Source organism: Haliaeetus albicilla, chromosome 15 (genome assembly GCF_947461875.1).
Source record: "Haliaeetus albicilla chromosome 15, bHalAlb1.1, whole genome shotgun sequence".
NCBI classification, from domain to species: Eukaryota; Metazoa; Chordata; class Aves; order Accipitriformes; family Accipitridae; genus Haliaeetus; species Haliaeetus albicilla.
Window position 1 is genome coordinate 33,681,555 of NC_091497.1, and position 19,554 is coordinate 33,701,108.

At 42.5% G+C, this 19,554-nt stretch overlaps 1 protein-coding gene across 5 annotated transcripts in view; it reads right to left on the reverse strand.

Annotated features, from left to right (window-relative positions):
* Window positions 1–740: 740 nt before the first annotated feature.
* The window catches only part of CAB39L (calcium binding protein 39 like), a 67,318-nt gene continuing 48,504 nt past the window's right edge, over window positions 741–19,554 (reverse strand). For all 5 annotated transcript variants that reach the window (XM_069802731.1, XM_069802730.1, XM_069802728.1 and 2 more), the window contains 5 exons: window positions 15,947–16,115; window positions 12,355–12,414; window positions 10,713–10,778; window positions 9,882–10,025; window positions 741–2,625 (listed from right to left, as the gene is read on the reverse strand). In XM_069802731.1, coding sequence (XP_069658832.1) covers window positions 2,446–2,625; window positions 9,882–10,025; window positions 10,713–10,778; window positions 12,355–12,414; window positions 15,947–16,115 — 619 coding nt within the window. In that variant the 3' untranslated portion in view covers window positions 741–2,445. The remainder of the gene's footprint in view (window positions 2,626–9,881; window positions 10,026–10,712; window positions 10,779–12,354; window positions 12,415–15,946; window positions 16,116–19,554) is intronic.

Here is a 19,554-nt window from a genome sequence, read left to right on the forward strand (position 1 = left end):
AGGACCAGCTTCTTGTATGATAAGCTGCAAGTGGCCTGGCAGATGTCATTTTACTGTACGACCACTCCTTTCCCCCCGCTGGCCCTTGCAGACACACACGACCCCTTTTCCACAAGCCCTCCTTACCACTGACTCGTCTGGTCCAATGACTGCTCGCACTGGAAAAGGCTGCCTTTGCAGGGATGGGGCCCATCGCTCTGTTCCCTGTCCAGCAGGCAATCCCCAGCAATACACCATTAGACACTTTTTTCCAAGGGCGGGCTGGAAGCCCGATGTTCTCATGTGAATCCAGAGGCTGAGGCAATGGACACGTGTCTCCGTGTTAATCCAGACCGGCCCCACCCCAGGAGCCCAGAGCACAGCCAAGCGCCCTTTGGTTTCGGGCTCTGAATCTCAGAGGATCAGACTTAAATGACTAGCTCTGAGGACTGCGATTCCAGAGACAGTCCTTTATCGACCCGCAAGCTACCACTGATAATGAGCACTACCTGGGGGTGAAGATTGGGGTCAGGAGAAGCTGGACCGCAGCCTCTGTTGCCAGGTCCCCTGCCAGCCAGGGCTGCAGATGTGATGCTTGCAGAGTGCGTTAGCTCTGAAGGCAGTGCTCATCTCCCTCTCTGTCTCTCTCCATCTGCTGAAACTGGTTGGCAAAGGAGAGAAAGAATTTAGCACTGTGCAGAGTCTGGCTATCCAGAAAGGCAAGAGGAAAAAAACAAAAACAAAAAAAACAGAGATAGAAATAAAGGGTGATCAGTAATCATGCCTTTAATAGCTTGTAAATATATATATTTTTTTAATTCCAGGCAACTAAGATGTACATTTGTTGTGTATATCTGACATCTGAAAAATCCATGAGTCCACAATCTGTTCTGTTTCATCCCTTTTCTAAAGCACATAAATTAAAGTATCAGTCACCCCAATATACAACAGTTTAATGAAGGAAAAGGTCTTGTTCTGTTTTTACAATTCAGTGTCACTTTTTTATCTGAAGCATTAGATAGAGTTTTAGCTAGATAATTGTCTTACAACACAAATAGGAAAACTCAGAACTTAGGCTGTCCAGAAAAATTCAAGAAATTTCCACTCCCTGCTCTCAAACTCCACTTCCGAATAAAGCATCAGAGTAACATTTTCATTTCCCGCTAGAAAACAAAACACCCCCAAAACTCTTCAAACACACCTGGGAAACACTGTTTGGACCACAGAGCTTATTAAACTTAAAACAAGTGCAACGATTTCCCCTTCTACAACTTCAACGCAGAACCTGAATTCACGTCAGGATGAACAAGGATAGAAAACGCCAGACTACCAGTAGCCTTTCGTGCCTGGGGCTGCTAAATGGCCTCCCACACTCGATTTAGGTATCCGATAAATGCTCTCAGCTTTGAGAGCACCTGCAGACTTGGGGACCCTAGGCCACTCAATGGTTCAGGCTGAGGCCATTTCAGCATCCCCTTGCTGAACACGGCTCAACCCCGCCTTGCACGGCCAGGATTTGAACCCGGGTGGGAAGATGCTGAGGACCCTCCTCTCGCACTGGTGCTCAGCACTTGGCACGATTCAGCCATGTAGCTGTGGCTGCTGCCCAGAATTATTCCCACTGAAACTGGGGACAGCCTTCTTGCTTATTTTAGTAGGTGCAGGATGACTTTATTAGCAATACAGCATGGGCCTTGACTGAGAAGGGGTTGCTCTTGCCTTTTTCCCATTGGGGAGTACATGGGCACCACGTACCTGGGGCTGCTCCTCATCAGTCTGCTTGGGAGCTGGTGGGAACAGCCTGTGCTCTAGCACAGGGTTGATTGCACACAGGAAAATGGGAGGCAGGTAGAAACAGTTCATCTGGCTGATGTTTTCACCCATTCCCTAGCACTGAATAGAAAACCTCTGATCTAGGAGAAAAGAAAACCTAAAGATGAAAGAACACAAAAATAAAGCAAACCCGAGACCTTTACTGGTTTTTCGTCTGCCACTGTTTTGACTAAAGAACCTGATCTAGAAATGCAGCTAACTCCAGAGACAAATGTACTCTTTCACAGTCTGGTGTGCGTGCAGCACTAGAACAAAGTCACAACTACAGGTGCAAAGGAACAACGTTACAGTCCTCAGAAGACCTACTCTGTGCACTCACCAACAGCTTGAGTTTGCTGATAAAGTTAAGCAAAGAGGTTCATTCTTCTTGAGCACAACCAGCTTCTATCACAGAGAGATTCTAAACTGACATAAATAATTATAGTCTTGATTAAAAAGAATATATTATTCTAGATTTTTGTGGTTTTTAGTTTTCATGTAAAACCCCTATACTCTTGACATCTAGGAACAAAGACAAAAAAAACCAACCCAGGCACTTGCTGTGCCTTCTCAAGCACTGTTGTGGTGTTTAAGGGACACAGAGGAACTTAACAGATGAGACTAACGCCTACAGTGGAAAACGAGAGGAGTTCTTCATGCCGTTGGCTTTTTCAAGTCTCGGATTTGCTTAATCAAGTAGTTCTTCTCATCAGTGAATTGTTCATCATCCGTCCTCTCTTTCTGGAAATTGCTCAGAAACTCAATTAGCTTGGGCTGGTTTTTCAACAGGATCTCCACAATAGGCTGTGTTTTGTTTGGACTGGCCACAAAAACCTAACATGCAAACAAACACAGGCACAGAGAGACACAGAGAGAGAAAAGAGAGAGGGAGATGAATATCAGTCACAATATTGTCCTAAGTTATTTTCTAACAAGTCAGCTGAAGCCTGGCAGGCAGATACTCTGCCGCTACCCACCTTGTCCCAAGGCACAGAGAGAGAAGTTACAAACATGTTGGTTCAACAGCAAATAGAAGCAAAGCTATGCCTGTGCTTCCCTTTAATTTTGCTCTTTGTGGATAAAGCGTTTGATTGTAAGCCCAGCTGTTGAGAGCAGGCTATCAATTCTCAGCCTCTTCCACATGCAAGACTTAAATACACAGAAATTAGTTATCAGGAGAACAGAAAAGCTTTGTGTCAGTATTGATATCATTTCCATACTAAACCAGGCCTAAAATTAGACTTGCCAGCTCTGTTTTGGCTTGGAAAAAATGTCAAGAGGCTCCACCTCCCTCTGCCTAATCCATTCATGGGAGCGTGGAAATTTCCAGCAGCGGGAGCAGGAGTGCCATGGTGTGCCTGGCACGTTCGCTGCCCTCGCCGAGCGGAGCAGGAAGGCAACGCAGGGAGGTGACGTGATGCTCACTGTGGGCTTACCAGTCTTCTCAGATAGTAGTTTTTAAGGATAAACCTAGTGGTGCTCTGATTTTTCCTCCTGCAAAGCCTAAAGCCGCAGGAGTTTTCCAGCTCTGAATGTGACCCCCTGCTCTGCGACACCGTTTCTTTAACATTTTCTCTGCTGTACGCGCCGGCTGATGACAAAAAATTTAAGGCCCGTTGTAAAGGCCAGCAGTGGCAAGCTCTTCCTAGGGACCTGAGTATGCCACAGAGATGCGGGCTCTGCGGACATGAGGCTGGGGGGACTGACGGTGGGAACACAGGCACAGCACAGCCCCAGCCAGCCCGGGAAGAGCTCCCACATCTGGCTCGCCTCGAGGTTACCATGGCTGGTCAACAAAACACCGCCCGAGCGCTTGTGTAACACCATAAATAACTTGAGTTATTCTCTACCCGACGAGAAGAAATTAAGGATGGACAGAACTGGAAAACGTCCAGCTTTCCTCCATGCCTGTCCAAACCAGAATGAAAACAAATATCTGCTGACAGTACAGAATGGCATGTTGTCCAGCGAAGTGCAGGTGGCATCACCACTTGCCCGGCTCCGGGGCCACTGGCTCCAGACCTGGGTCTCTTCTGCAGGTTCATTTATCTCCGCTGAGATTGTGCGCACATGAAAACCCGGGCCACGACCAGCTGCGCAGGGAGCAGTCACGTTACGTGATGAGGAACACGCGCATACCGTCCTGGGGGGGCTGCATTACAGCCCCTTGCCCCCAGAAACAACACCTGGCAAAGCCTGGGACAGGATTCAGACCAGACCCATTGTGAGGCTTCGTATAACATCCCCTAATTGGGACGTACAAGTGGCGTGGAAAATGCCACGGGTGGGGAACGTGTGGAAGGAATGGGGCTTGGCACACATCAACAGTGCCACACTAAGTACTTCTGCCCAGACAGGAAGGTAAGACTTTTTTTTTTTTTTTAATTCCATAAAGGTGAGGCAAAGCATCTACTCTTAAACCCTGGCATCCTGAAGCCATAAGAGCCCTAATCCCTGCCTGTGCTTTTGTCTCCTCTGGATCCCTCCTCCTCAGGTCACTTCTAGGAGCCCCTGCCTCAAGGTACTTTTCCCTCTGCTCTGGGGAAAAAGCTGCAACCTCTGCCATGCTGGGTGAATGCTTCCAGGCCCCAAGTCTTTTACAAAGTTCTCCTTGATCTAGCAGCCAGGCCGCGGTCCCTGTGACAGTATAGTATCTATAGTTATTCACACAGTCTTTGCACAGGCCTCCACATTGCCTTTCTCTGATTACCCTGAGCTATAATCTCAGATAATGTCTTTTTACGCCCACCTGCCACCTAAACCTTTTCAAGAGTAGCACCAACAGCCCCAACTCCCACAGATCTCTTCAGAGCAGCCACCCTAAAATAACAGCTTTCCTGCGCGATGCTCCAAGCGCTCAAAGTGCAACATCTTACCAGGGACACATCTATCAGTGGGTCGGACAGCCGGTTCACAGCTCTAACTGCACTTAATGGACTGTCGATCGCTGATTGTTCTGTGGCAATATCCCTTCTCTTGCAAATAACTTTGATGTGCTGCTATTGATGTGTTGGTTCCCCATATGAGAAATAAAGGGTTTGGGGATTTAAATCACTGCTGAACATACTTTACAGCTTCCAGTCTGTGCCTTATCTAAGGAATATGAATCTTGAAATCTCCTGGGTATGAATGTTTGCCTCTGGCTGAGACTGTGGCAGTTCACGCTCTCAGCTCGAGCAGCCCCACAACGCAGCTCTCCACGTGCTGACCTACAGCAGGTCACCATGCTGATGGAGGCTGGATACTTCCAGGATTTGCACCATGATTAAGCCCTAAGATGGCTGGACAAGCTTCCTTTCAGAAAAGCAGCACATAAGCCTATGGGCAGTGATGAGGAAAGTAACCATTACAGATCTTCATTAAAAGCTTTGAATTTTGGAGTTCAGTTCCCCCTTTGTGACCAGGAGAAGAAAACGATCAAGTGAACTGACAGGACCCATATTTTCAGAAATAATCTGATTACAGCCTCACCTTGAACATCTTCCTTCAATGAGTATTAGGCCTCCTTATAAAGATAACTGAAGGCTGACTCTCAAAATGAAGAAATCTAAATCATTCTTCTTGTAAAAGCTATCTGGTCTGCAAACAGAACTAGAAGGTTTCAGTGGTAAACCTAGTAAATACCAGCATTTCATATTGGTCCTACAACTGGTATTACCGTAGCAAATAATTAAAGAACTTAGTTTAATAGAAGACATCACGTCCTGTTTATCTTCCTGTTCAATTATTTATAGATTATAATCTTCCCCTTGCAAAACCGTCAAACTGAACATTCAAACAAAGATCATCTTGACTGCCAGTCTTGCTCAGTGTCAACAGGGACTCGTAAAGAGAGGATGTTGAAGGACTAGAAAATTCCTGAAATGTTATTCAATGCTTGGGCTAAGCAAACAGAATCAATTCTGCCAGTATCTACTAATCAGCTTCACAAAGCCCAGGATTAGGACCACCATGAGACTTTACTTTTAAAAGAGCCCCCCCTTGTTCAGAACTCTGTGTTGTCAGAGAGGAGGAGATAAAACCCTGAAAACAGAAATCATTATTAACGCTATCTGGAACATTTCTACTAAAAACGAAGTTTAACTGAAGCTAAAACACTTCACAGAGAACTTTGTTTCACCTATGGTTTTATTATGAAAGGTTGCGTGTTCTAGAGAACTTGATTCAGATACATGAGAGAGACAGAGACCCAAAATAAAGAGAGTACTCATACTAAAACTCCAACTCTAAAAATAGCTGTTTCAACACAGTTCCGTTTTGTGAATATTTGCAAAAGGCCTGGAATGAAAATCAGCTCTGAAGCTTCAAAAGTGGTCCAAAGTGGAAATGTTGCTCTCCTCTCCATTAAAAGTCATACACTGTATTTCTTCAAACAAATATCAAAACCACTTGATCGGAGAATCTGACCTTGTTTCCTTACAATTAATAACCAAGCATCACCATCCCCTGGGACTACAGCAGAGCAAAAACAATTACAGAGGTTGGATACCCTGGACTGGGTATTGTAAGTCTTACTCTGGGGTCACGCACAATCTTACTGTATCAGGAAACTGCACACAGAAGTGCCTTACAGTTCATGTTGCTTATAGCACAATGCTTCACATAACACTTCTTGCCCTTTAAACTCTCCAGCTAAGAAACAGGACACAGCCCTACACACATGGTTTCAGCTTCATACTAAGAGGAAACTGTTAGTACGGTCAAATTATGTGAGACCATTTGCAGCGCAAGCTGCAGGAGGTAGCTCTGTAATGTGCACGAAAGAGAATGGAAAAATGAAACTAAGGTCACAAAACACAGTGTACCCGTTCTATTTTTAGATTTAAACCGTAAAATCCATCTTGCTAAATGTCTGCTTAAGAACAGGAAAGTTGCATAATCCCAATTCACCACTACAGGGTGTTTTCCTCAAAATAGTCTAATTGTTTACGTGAAAGCCAAGACAGCTTGTTTTTTAGCCTTTATTTGTAAATGCATAAGGTCAAAGGAATACCTGCACCACGTACATGCACATCTGAAAGAATCGGTCTCCCCTACAGGCAAACTCAAAGCAGGCTCCAGTAATCACTGTCACAAATCACAGGAGCTGGAGAGCCCTTCCCAGTATTTGGTCCTCAGAGTGTACATGCTCAGGACTGAGACCTCTCCACTGAAATCCATGCAGAGAAGAACCAGTGACTCTCAAAGGCTACAACTCTAGGCAACCCCACTGGATTATTTATGGAGGAGGAGGAAAGGGGGTGAGGTGTGTTAGCTTTTCCTTATGATTAAATACTGCCTAATCCTCATGCATACATCGCCTGGGACGTCCAGCTTTACAAAGCAGCTGCAGGCCTTCAGGATGATGCCTCAAGGCAGACGCTCCATTGCGCTCAGGCAAAAGGAAGAGAAGGAGCTGGAGCGAGGAGGAAGGAAGAATGGAAGGAAGTATTGCAAGTGGGTGGTCTGTTTGTCTTCAATTTCCCACCCAAAGCATCCTGGAGGAGTGAAATTTTCTCAGAGCCTGAAGGGGTACTGGCATTTTCAGCCACAAAGTGTTCCTGCAAAATAATTTTGCACTAGAGGTCCTCATCATTTTCAGCTCTACCTTACTGTTATTGAAGATTCAAAACAGAAATTGCCTCAGGGAGGTAAGAGCCATATGCCTTTTCTGGGTTCAGATGGGGCGTGGGAGCGTTGGAATCTGGATGCTTACAAAAGCACTTTTTCATTTCTACTGTGTCTAACTGGTGAAACATCTAAATCAGGTAACTTAAACCCAAATCTTTTGGCAGCTCAGACAGAGAAGCAAATATCCACTTCTCAGCAGACCTTTGATTTCAAATCACTGTGGTTAGTCTACTGTAATTTCAGCCAGGACTGCACAGGTATTTTGCCAGCACAATTTAAAAATGTGGGCACATTTAAAATTTATGAGATTAAAAGCCAAGGACAAGATTCCTCTCCCAACTAGAGGAGCATGGAATTATTACATCTGACAAGGGAACCAGGCTGAGGGACACTAACCCAGAAACAGGAGGCAGGGACGCTGCAGAACCGGGCACAACCAGCCAGTAGTGCTTTACCCCACTGTCTTAAATAGTTAAGGATTTCCTTTAGCAGTTCTCAAGAAGTTAGAATTCAATTTAAGAAGTGAAATCAGAAGAAAACGATCGTTTCTGACCCGCTCTAGAAAGCTAATTGACAACGCAATTTTCTATAACATACCCTATAACTACCACTGGGGGGAAGCGGAATGCTTCTACCTCCAGCTAACCCAGTTCCTCAGTGAGGACCTCAAAGGCGAGCTCTGCTGCACCTCTAGAGTTACTCTAGAGTGCACTGGTGGTTATAAACGAGCAATTTCCAGCTGATCAGGTCCTGCTCCGAGTGCAATTTCCTCACAACATGCACTATGCACATGAAATAGCGTGAGGAATGCCATGGCACCGCTTAAATGCTGGAAATGCTGGAAAAAACCAACCGCATCCCATGAAGGTTAGTATCTGAGGTCAGAGTTTGGCCCTTTGAACTGAAGAGATACAACATTACCACCGCACAGTGTTTGTTTTGCTGGACACCCCAAGGCCTCAGCATTACGTCCACATGGTAGCAATTGCAAGTGGTCAAGCAAGGCTGAGCCTGCAATAATATCTCCAATCTAACTGGAAATGAGATGCAACATACTGGAAAAGGAAAGGAAGGGAGGGAATGGGAAGGCAGAATGGGAGCAACAGCAATGCATTACATGGTTGCACACTGGAATCCTTTCAAGTTATTCCAAATCCCTTCAAATGCCTCTTAAAATAAGCAAAATCAGCTGTTCCCAAGGCCTGGGCCATGCCTATCATTAATTCAGAAACAGCAACTCATGTGTTTAATACATAAAAATCTGGCATTTATTCACAGAGTGTCTAAGAGAGCCCAATCCTCTGATCCCTTTCTTCCATAGGCATCTCAAAGGCTGCAAGCGTTTGGAGCTTGACTACTCGCTTATCTTGGAGCCACATACCTCCTGATAAGGAGGAGGAGTAGAACTTACTCACAGCGGTTCAGCTGACTATGAAGGAAGTCAGCAAGGGAACAGCTTACCAAGCTGCTTATTTCAGGAAGGGAATTTTTTTTTTTTAATCCCCCTTGAAGCTTTTTTTTATTTTGGAAACGAAAAGCTTTTTGGAGAAGCTGCACATCCTCTAAGCCTCCAGACTGAAGATCTGAAAGCTTTTTTCCAAATCAGAAATGGCAGAAGTACAAAACTCAACAAGTCACCCTGAATTTGTGGAGGGTGATGTAACCTTTTTCCAATAGCATGCCTTTTGGTGTGACCTGGTATCTTTCTTAACCATCTTGGGGAAAGATATCCTTACAGGCTCAATATTCCTCTTCTGAAAATCATTAACAGCTCTATTTACATAGTTAGAAATTAATCTGTTCATTCCAAACTAAAGGCAGTTTTGCATAATAACAATCCAACTTACCCTCTGTCCCAAGGCAGAGAACTTTTTTGATAGAAAAATGGTAAACTTTTCACTAATTAACATTAATCATAACAAAAAAAGGGACACTGGTTGGGTCTGGTAATTGTTTAAGACTGCATTAATGATCACTGCAAAAGGACGGAAGGATTAAACTCATTTCCAGCTCAGATTTACCAAATCTTTTTAATACCTTTAAAAGCAAATTGTGTTAGCGCTAATGCACAGCACCAGCACCATCTACTTTTAGTCTTAATGTAGAGTTTTAGGACTTTTATTTTTATCTTTACTCAGAATCACATGGTAAAATGACCTAAGAGCTGGGGGAAGGTACCCTGGATACCACCTAGAAGCTGTGTATTTTGTTACCTGTAGCATTCACCTCATCGCTACTTGACTGACTACCCTCAGCCCAAACCAAAGTGATGCTGTTTTAGAACTCACCTGAAGGAATGCAAACAGAAATCAGAGGCTGAGTGATAGAAAGGTTATCAGTTAAGACATTCTCAAATGTTGGAAGTGACTGTAAACCCCAAGCTTTGCCTTAATTTTCTGGGCTTTCTCTAGCCCACCTTGAAAGACACTTTTATGAGGAGAAAAAAAAGTCTGCCACCTCTACAGCTCATACTAGCTCACCTTGAACACATGGAATGCTTCAAACTGAATGTTGGGGCTTTTATCTCGCAGCAAGTTCATCATCAGCTTCAGATTTTCTGGTTTGCTGATGTATTTTGTCATGATGGCAAAGTTGTGTCGGTCCAGAATCAATTCACCCAGCAGCTATAGACACAATTACAAAAAAATCCCATTTTTTTATCAGTTCACCACATTATTTTTGAACACAGAGAAAGCAGCAACATATTTTAATGCTTGCCTAAGAGATTTCAATATCACTACCTTTTAAAAAAAAAAAAGTAACTACACTTGTTATCATGCAATGAGCTACTTAATGCCCAGTAATGCTCACCATCTACATACTACAGAGAGGGATCCCACATATGGGCTGGTGTAATAGGACCTGGCATAAGCAAGCTAGGACAGAAGCAAGTGTAGTGCAGCTGTCCCACAAAGACACCTTCACTTCATTCAGATATTACATTAACATGCCTATCTGGTCGTATCTGCTGGTCATGTCAGACTTGGTGCTGTAGCAGCAAGCAGCACCAGACAGAGACTATCACATTACTCTCAAGTTCATTTTAACCTACGTTCTGAACCAAAGTACAGATTTGAGGTCAGAGGAAAAATGATAGTGCTTGTTCCATAAAAACAGCCCAATACTTCATCAGAGGTCCAGGAAAGAAAAGACACAGTGAGCTCTTGTGCGTTGTAAGAAGAGCATCCTAAGCACTTATGTCTTTTTTGTTAGAAAGTACGTAGCTGCTCTGTTGCCATATATGCATCTTGATATTCTGCCTAACGTGGAGTTCAAATTTAGAAGGAAAGTGCTGAGAGACTTGACTTTACCTTCAGAGATTGTCTCTTTGTTACGTAATTCTCAGAATGAAGGAGTTTTTCATAATCCTCAAAGATCTAGAGTAACAAGAAAACACAAATGCATCCAATTCATGTCCATCCTTCCTCCTCCTGGTCCCTCCCACCCCAGAGGAGCAGCAGAGGCTGCAGCAGTGCCACCCTCTAACACTTCACTGCAATGCCAGGGCCAGTCTCATGGCCTTTTTTTCTTAGCTGCTTATCATGCAGTGAATTAATGCCCAGGAACACTCCTCTTCCAAATACTGCAGAGAGCAATACCACATATGGACTGGATGTAACAGGAGCTGGTGTGAGCCAACTAGGGCAGAAGTAAGCCAGTGCCTGTACAGCCTTCTCTTACAGAGGGTGAATCCGCTGCCAGGACACGTAGGTCCAGCACGTAACGTCTGCTTACTCATATCATGGTCATGACTTGCTGTGTGATTTAATACAATACCCCAAATTGGTGACAGTGCATCCCATGCTGGCATATGCCAAAAGCTCCCTTTGTGAGGTGCCACCTCACCAGCTTTCAGCACCCTTGCTCGTTAAAGCCATTTGCCCAACGAGGGTCACTGGGAGCCAAGCGTGTGCTGGCTTTTGCAGGATTAGGCCAAGGGAATCTTGTGGTCAAGAAGACCAAGAGAGAAGGCTATGATATGTTCAAACCATCTACCCAACAAGCAAAAAAACCTAACGCTGCTGTCCAAGAATCATCTAAAAAAAATGCTCACTCCCACAATTTATACTTAAAAATTTTAAATGTTAAACAAACGTAGAATGGGGACTGTTCCAGAGCAGTGCTTCATTATTAAGGGAAAAGATTAGCATAAACACTAATTTTGCTCCAGTTAAGCTGCATTTGTGCCTCAGCAATAATATGCCTGATCTTTATTTAACCTTCTTGGTTACTCTAGAATGAAAGATATAGTCTTCAGTCTTTTCACTTTGGTAATGAAATAAAGAATACCTCAGGTAACATGAGAACATAACCTGTGGTCTTAATTCCACGATCCGTACCAGCCCAATTTTAGTTGATTCCAATGGAATTTTTCTGACCCACATTTGGTTCAAAACCAAGCCAAAAAATCAAAGTGAAAAATGGCAGCAAACCAAGGGACTAATTGCCTGAGGATGGTAAGAAGAATACTCACACCTCAGTCCCCCATCCAGGTACACATAATTTCCAGTAACCCTAAAACTTCTTCCAGTAACTCTTCTCCTCTGTCCCAAAGTATTATAAATAATACTGGTCTGGCCCTATTAGTGCTGGAATATCACAAAACTGTTTAAAAATGTGCACCTTTTTTTCCCCCATGATCTATTTACATACAAAGTTTACAGTTCCGTTTGCATATGAGGAGACAGGATGCACACAGAGAGGAATAAAACTTGCTTTTAAACCGAGTTCTCCTGAAACCTTGGTGTGTGTCCCCAGGTGTGTGCAGAGGGGGTACCTGTATTTCAAACACCACGCAAGGATTCTGCTTTAGTAAAAGCAATGCTTAGTTTTGCATATAGTCCTACATGACTATTTTATGTGGAGCATGAAACCCTTTGCTACTGAAAGCACACTTTTTGCAGCTAAGCATGAACAGATTTTTTAAAAAATTCTTCTAGCATTTATACTTACCACATCATAATTTTGTTCCAGAAATTCTGCCACCAACAATTTGTGTCGTGTTAACAGGTCCTGGGGAGAACAGAGAAAGGTTATCTGAGAGAGTGTGCTCATTTGATTGCCCCTTGATTCTCAAACGTATTTTAGCATTTTTCACCAGGTCATCTTTTAGGAGGTATTTACAACATGATTCCTGTAGACAGAAAGCTTTTAAAAACAATACTGCATTGTGTGTTTAGTAGGATTCTAAGAAGAACTCGGCTAATGCTAACAGAATCAATCTAAAACTACTCTAACACTCTTTCTTTATATTCCTTTTCCCTCCCACCTTTTCTTATGGTCATCGGTCATAGTACACAGTGCTTTAAATAAACTGGGGTAGGGGAAAGGAAGAAAATAAATGAACCCTTTATGGAGGGATCAGCTATGGTCCCAAAGCCAGAAGTGATCTACATGTTACCCCACAGCTGGAAATTATACTAAGCTGGATCAACTACTATTGCTCATCTCCCAAGAATACAACAAGGAAGACTCAAATTCAACCACTGTATACATACATTTATTTATTTTAAGCCTAAAAGTTAGGTGCTGATCTGAGCTAGCCATCCAGACTCCCTCCACAGCCACTCCCTCCTGGGAAAGGGCTCTCCGGTAGGTGGGATGAATCCCTTCTGCAGCTCTCTTTCTGCCCAAGGTGGGCTTACTGACACAAGCAGTAGCAGACCTTTTAAACAGCTGGACACGTGATGCCTCCCATGCTAAAAGCCCAACTAATTCAAATTTAAATTAAAGCAACCTCTCCCACACAAGGGGAATGCTAGTGCTCAGAGACAGAGATGCAAATGTTCAGCTCCAGAAGAAATCAAATCTCTTTACTGGATGAATAGCTATGAAATGAAGTGTCCAGTTTGAGGCATTTAAGTTTAATTTTTATCTTATTGCCTCTTTTAAAACGTAACACTGCTCACAATAAATGCCTAATGAAGTCCATTCAAGTCAGTATTTTTTCAGTGAATCAGTTTCTGCTATCTTTTTCATCATCTCTTCCTTGGTTTCCTTACCCACAGTCAGAGACTGAAGCTGATGAGTAGCTGAAGCAGATGCACAGACACATCCTCTACAGCATCACAAATAAAAGAAATCCTTTACATACTAATCTTTAATTTATTTTTACCATCAATTATAAGAGAAAAGCAGAGTGCTATAAAATCCAGTACCTGTTTTTAATACATTCCTTTATTTAGCAGGACTGCAATGATAGCAGTTTAAAAGGCTGAGTGCAACAAACGTGATTCACAAGCATTTATGCAGGGCACTCAGGAGGCAACTACAACATTTTTCAATAGGGGGCACAAATGGAATATAATCTGAAATGAGTTTTTCATAGAAAATCATGAGAGAGTGTGGAGCAGCAGTATTCAATCAGCACTCTTTCCAAGCACTGCTGGTACCCTCCACAGCTGACTGTAGCTTTAAATACAAGCTGCTTTCCTCTGCATTTTTAGCAGCTATGTTTCCTCTCTGCAGCACACCTGGCTGAATTTAATTAAGAAGTACATCTCCAGATCATCAAAAATTCCAATACTTCCATACTATAAACATCCTCAGACTTCAATGCACATTTAATTAGCCCTCTTCTGGTGCATAGACTATCCAAGGCTTTCAGCTCTGAACGAGACACCCCAGTGGCAACACTACAAACCCAACACAGGGAAAATAGAACTGAAAACATGAGTTCAGTAAACCAGCCAGCAAGCAATCACAGCACTTATTTTTAAGGTATTAGAACGGAGGTAGCTCCATATTTCATGATTCAGTTGCTTCCACATCACTTCTTGCTGTTCCAGCTATTCAGAGTAACAGACAAATAGGAGATGAGATGAACAGCTGGTTTATTTCCAGAACTGACCATGTATAAGGTCAGGCAATTTAAAATAAGGGGCAATTTAAAAAAATGCAGTTTATACATTTTCCCCAAGCATTTTAAAAGGTGATTTCTGCCCTATGTCTGAGGATGAACTGCCCTCATACTCTTCTCTTTCCAGTGCGTGTGAGGATGTAGAATCCTATTTTTAAATCCTGCTAAAAATACACTCAGATCACAGGGGACAGAAGTAAGTTTCACAGCTGTAGATCCCTGAACTACATCAATCCTACTTTTCTGGGGGGGGTCGCAGCAGTCTGCAGTCCCTGCCACAGCTTAACTGACCCTTGTCCCCATCCTGCCTCCTGGCTGGGCTGAAGATTGTCCATCACCAATCAGACACTCCGCTGTCCTGCTCAAAGCAGGACCTGGGGAAAAGATGCAAATTTTTTCTGTCAAGCTGGGAACAGAGTCCAGGAGCACTTTTGCTGACCAGAGACAAATACTCTTCCAAGCATAGGGTAAAATGCCAGAGACAGAGGATTTAAATATCTCAGTTATGTTGCATTTTTATACAGTCCAACACTGTACTTCTGTTTGTGTTTCTGTGCTACTTCCACTTTCATAACATTTACCTAACGAATACCACAACAGTGCAGCTTAAAATAATGGAAAGATGCTGCTATTGATTAACAGGTCGTTTGAACTGGTAATCCTGCTCAACTCATTATTGAAGAATGCAACATTATCTCCATCACACAAATCTTTACCCCATTCAGTTAGTAAAAACCAAGGCTGGGTTTTATTATGCGTTGAATTGCTGAGCTGAACTCCAACATTCTTTACAGTTATTCCTAAGGTCTATCTAATCATGTTTCTAATTAGCTTTGAGAGGAAAGAATGAACAACTTGTTTCTACGACAGCAAGGAACTCAATGATAAAAGAAAAAAGGAGTTACATCTATATTTAGAAGAGTCTTTACCCCAGAATTTTCCCCAACTTGCTTAAATTATTTTTCAGAAATAAACTAATCTTCCCATACATTAAGCTCATCGGCACCAAATTTTGCTCAAAGACTATACGAGCACCTTGCAGGAACGATGATGGTCACGTACAAACTCCAAGAAATTTGGCAAGCTTCACCCAACTTCATTTTTAATACAACACAGAGACTCTATACAGAGTCTATGCAGTGCTTTCACCTACTTAACTCTTAGCAGTATGGTCCTTACACTGAACCACGGGTCACAAAAGTAAGCATACGAATACGTGGTAAAACAATCAGTGGGCACGGCATTAATCTAAACTTGACTGCCGTACTCAGAAGGACAGCAAAAATTACAAGGAATTCAAAAGTTTTAAATTATTCCTTCTATTTACTGTTTGCAGTCGTGATGGGTAGTGGTTTTGTCTCCAGGGGAAAGTAGGGAGAGGAAAAGGCATTTTACAAGAATGGTATGTAATACATGATTAATTTGAGTTTCAAATGGTTGCATAAAAGACCTTGGGTTATCAAGATGAAGAACATTAGTGAACTGTAAATCTGTATTGAATTAAAGAGTCTTTGGGACTTGATCACTGTTGTGAATCCTGTTACAAACAGACCAAGGATTAATTATATCCTTTACTGAACAATAAAAAAAGCCACCCAGTTTAAAGGCAACAGAACATTCAGTGATGACTGCTGATAGAGTGCCATTTTTGACACAACGCTATCATGTGGGTATCAAACAACTTACCTTGAATGTAGCAAAGGCATCAGAAGCTATATCAAAAGTTGACATTTCCACATATTTAAAAAAGTCTCTGAACTGTTCCGAAAAAAGTATGATTTTGGCCAAGGGTTCGTGCCGGATGCACTCTCTCAGCATAATTCCACAGCGTAAGGCAATATTTGGGGATTCGTATCTGAAGAATAAAAAGAAACAGAAAAGATCAAAATGTAGAAGAACGAAGATAAACGGGCACTTTTCCAGCAATGGGGAACTTTGCAGCATAGGGATCGCCTGCACCAGAGGGGACACAACACGTGGATGGCAGCTCCCAGCCACAGCACTGTACCCACCTGCCTCGGGACCTCAGCCCAAAGCTAAGGAGCAGACACACAGATAATACAGCCAGTGTTCCCCATCGCTAACCTCTGCCTTCACAAGCCAAAACACATTTCAGTGTAAATGTGCATTACACCTCCTCTCTGTGGAAAGTCCCTGTGGGGAGTGCGTAACGTTTCAACAGAGCTCCTTCATCTTTTTAGATTTATGAGAAAGCAAAGCCCATACAATATAACAATCTCCCTTTTCAGATTTAATTCTCAGTTCCCTAGTTTATCCAAGAAAAATGTAACACCTCATGACCATCCACCACCTCCCACTCCTCTTCTAGAGAAGATCACTCTAGCATATTAATGTGTCTAACAAGGAAGGTACGAAGTCTATCCAGGCAGTCTACACAGGATTAAGCTTTCTGTAGTTTCTGAAGATCTTTTTTTGCAGTTTAGGAGGAATTCTGCTCAATCCCTCCTCTGCAGAGGCTATGACTTTGTTCAGGAGACAAGTATTCATTCCTCAAGTTACAATCTTGTTATGGCACACGCATTGCAATAGCCAGAAGCCAGCACACTTCTCAATCTTGGAGAGGGAAGGAGGGGGGAGGCAATTCAGATCATCTTCTATTTCTATAAAGTCTTGATTTCTCTAAAGCTGAATTTAATCTGAAACAAAACTGTTAGAAACACAACTTTAAAAAAAAAAAAAAAAAAGGATGAAATCCAGCAGTCAGGAAGGACTTAAAATTAACTTCTTCCAGCAATCTTCAGTCATGTGAAAGTGATGAAGTCCAAGGGGACAGAAAGCACACTCTGTTTCAATAAGCTGGTTATACTATATCAGAACTGTGTATTATCACCAAGAGCTTATCAGCATCATTTTTCCTTTGAACAATTAATTTCTATCACAGGCCAAAAGAGGAAGAAAAAAAAAAAGCAAGAAAGAAAAACACAAAATGCCATCTGTGCTGTAAGTGAGTGGGGGCTCAAATTTACCACCAGCTTGCAATTTAAAAGAATGGTAGTGTTTTGCAAGCATACCAGAGCTGCATACTTCAACCTCACGTCAACAATAGTTGGCTTAATGAAAAATGAATTACTATTTGAAATAGGCAAATGAAACTTCCCACCCTCAAGGAAATGCAGGCACTCAAGCCCCTATTTGTTTCCTTTTGGGAAACATTTGCAAACGTGAATTTATAACTCTTTAGACAACAGAAATTTGCTTATGTTTCCCATTGAGGCATACCTCTCCTCAACTCCATTAACAGGAATACTAATTTTCAAGGAAAAAGAGGCAGAGTTGCACCTAGGAGTGCAGCCAGGAAAATATTTAATAGTTGGCTAAGGAATATTTTGGTTGGAATAAAAGCAAATTACATTGTTTCCAGCACAATAACTTTTTAAAACATAAGTATCAACAGAGTCATTCTTAGTCAAATGCTCCATTATCTGGAAGTGGGTTTGGCTCCTGGAATATGCCTGGAAGAAGTTTACAGGCTATCCCGTCATAACTGGCATGTTCTCTGCACCCACACTTACATGCAAAGCTACCAGGCAGGAATGATAGAAATGTGTTTCAAAATCACTTTTAATAAGCAACTAGTGCTCTGTGCTGACGTATTCCCACAGCATAAAAAAAATACTGAGCTGTTCTCTGTTTGGATGAACTTACAACCTAAAGAAACCTCCCCATACTGACTACTGGGGGCAACCAGAAAATGAAATAATGGACTTGAAATATTTCAAAACATTCACTGTGGAGGCTGAAAGAGCCAAGACTGAGAGCAGAGGTGCATCTCGGTGCAAAGGGAATCATACTTGCATGGCTAGTGCAGAAGATGGTACAAGGCAAGGAGCACAGGCAGGAGATTAGGAAGGCATCAAGCCTGGGAGAAACAAGGTCTTGACAAACACCTATATTCTGATCTGATTTTACACTAGCTTCTATAGCCTGAGTTTATCCTTGGATAAACTTAAGGGGAATTCTGCAACTTCAGCCAATATACCATTAAAGCTTTAACTGCACTGCGATGTGAAGAGGTCATTACAAAACAGATCGTGGCAGTGACTAAGTATGTTAGAGATAGCATGTGGCATGATATATATTCACAAAGGAGCTTATAAATTTCTCACTTGTGAGAGACAGTGCAAGTGCCACAAACTTCAAGTCCTCTATAGTCACTGTACTAGAGGGAAGATATTTGAAATTAAAAAGGATGAAAGTTATTTCTGGGCTAACGTAGTATGCTGAGACCAGAGAAAAAATTTGGCCCAAATATATCCGGTACTCTATATACACCAAACATTGTATTCATCTGAAATCCTACTCACACACAAAGCCTGCACACACAGAAAATGAGATACTATTAAAGCAAGTCCTCATGCAGCAGGAAGGTCAATTAACCTACCAAATAAAAAGAAAAAAAAAAAGTAGTCAACTATGTACTGCATGTTTTTCTGAAGCTGAGAAGCTGGAAGGAAGTAGCCAACAAGTAAAATGAAGCCTAAAAGGTAAGAACAGTTATCTCAAGCTGGCAGTACCACTGGAGTATTAGGCAGGAAACACCAGGCGGGAGCTCTGATTCAGGATCCTTCCCACTCAACAGAACTCACATTATGCAACAAAAAAGCAACCTTTTGTTGATACTGTTGGGAACTGACTGTCAGGGGCCAGAGGAAATTTTGCATCCAATACAAGTAAAACAATGACAAGTCTTCACAATAGTCCCGGGCTATTTCTTTTACAGTCATAGTAGAATTCTATTTTTTTTTTCTCCAGATAACGCCATATAACAAACACCGAATGGTACAAGCCAGCCAAATCCACTCTCTTTACCTTTAAGCAGATTTTGATTCCATTTATTTCATTTGCTATTAAATAAAAATGAAAACGTGTCCTCAAGTCACGTTTTCAAGTGGTCATGTCTAACATGAAGTGCCTGTTTCCCAGTCTCATAGCTGATTGCACACAAGCACGGCACGCTGCCTGCATGCAGCAAGCTGCCTGTTCAGGGCCCTACCCTTGCTGTAGGCACATATTTTAAGTATCGGTTTTAGACAGTCCCAGCAGCAGGACATAGGCAGGTAAGGGAGCATCATGTCTGACATCATTATGCTGTTCTGCAGCAGCTACTCAGATACCATCAGGGCTGGATGGTACTGTCTTCTGGACTACTGCTGATGAATTCAACAGCATTTTCTAACAAGAAACTCCAGAAACAGCAATTTTGATACAGTGCAGTGCTGCGAAGAGATAGCCAAGAAATCAAGAACAAGGAGCTGAGGACCAAACTAACATGG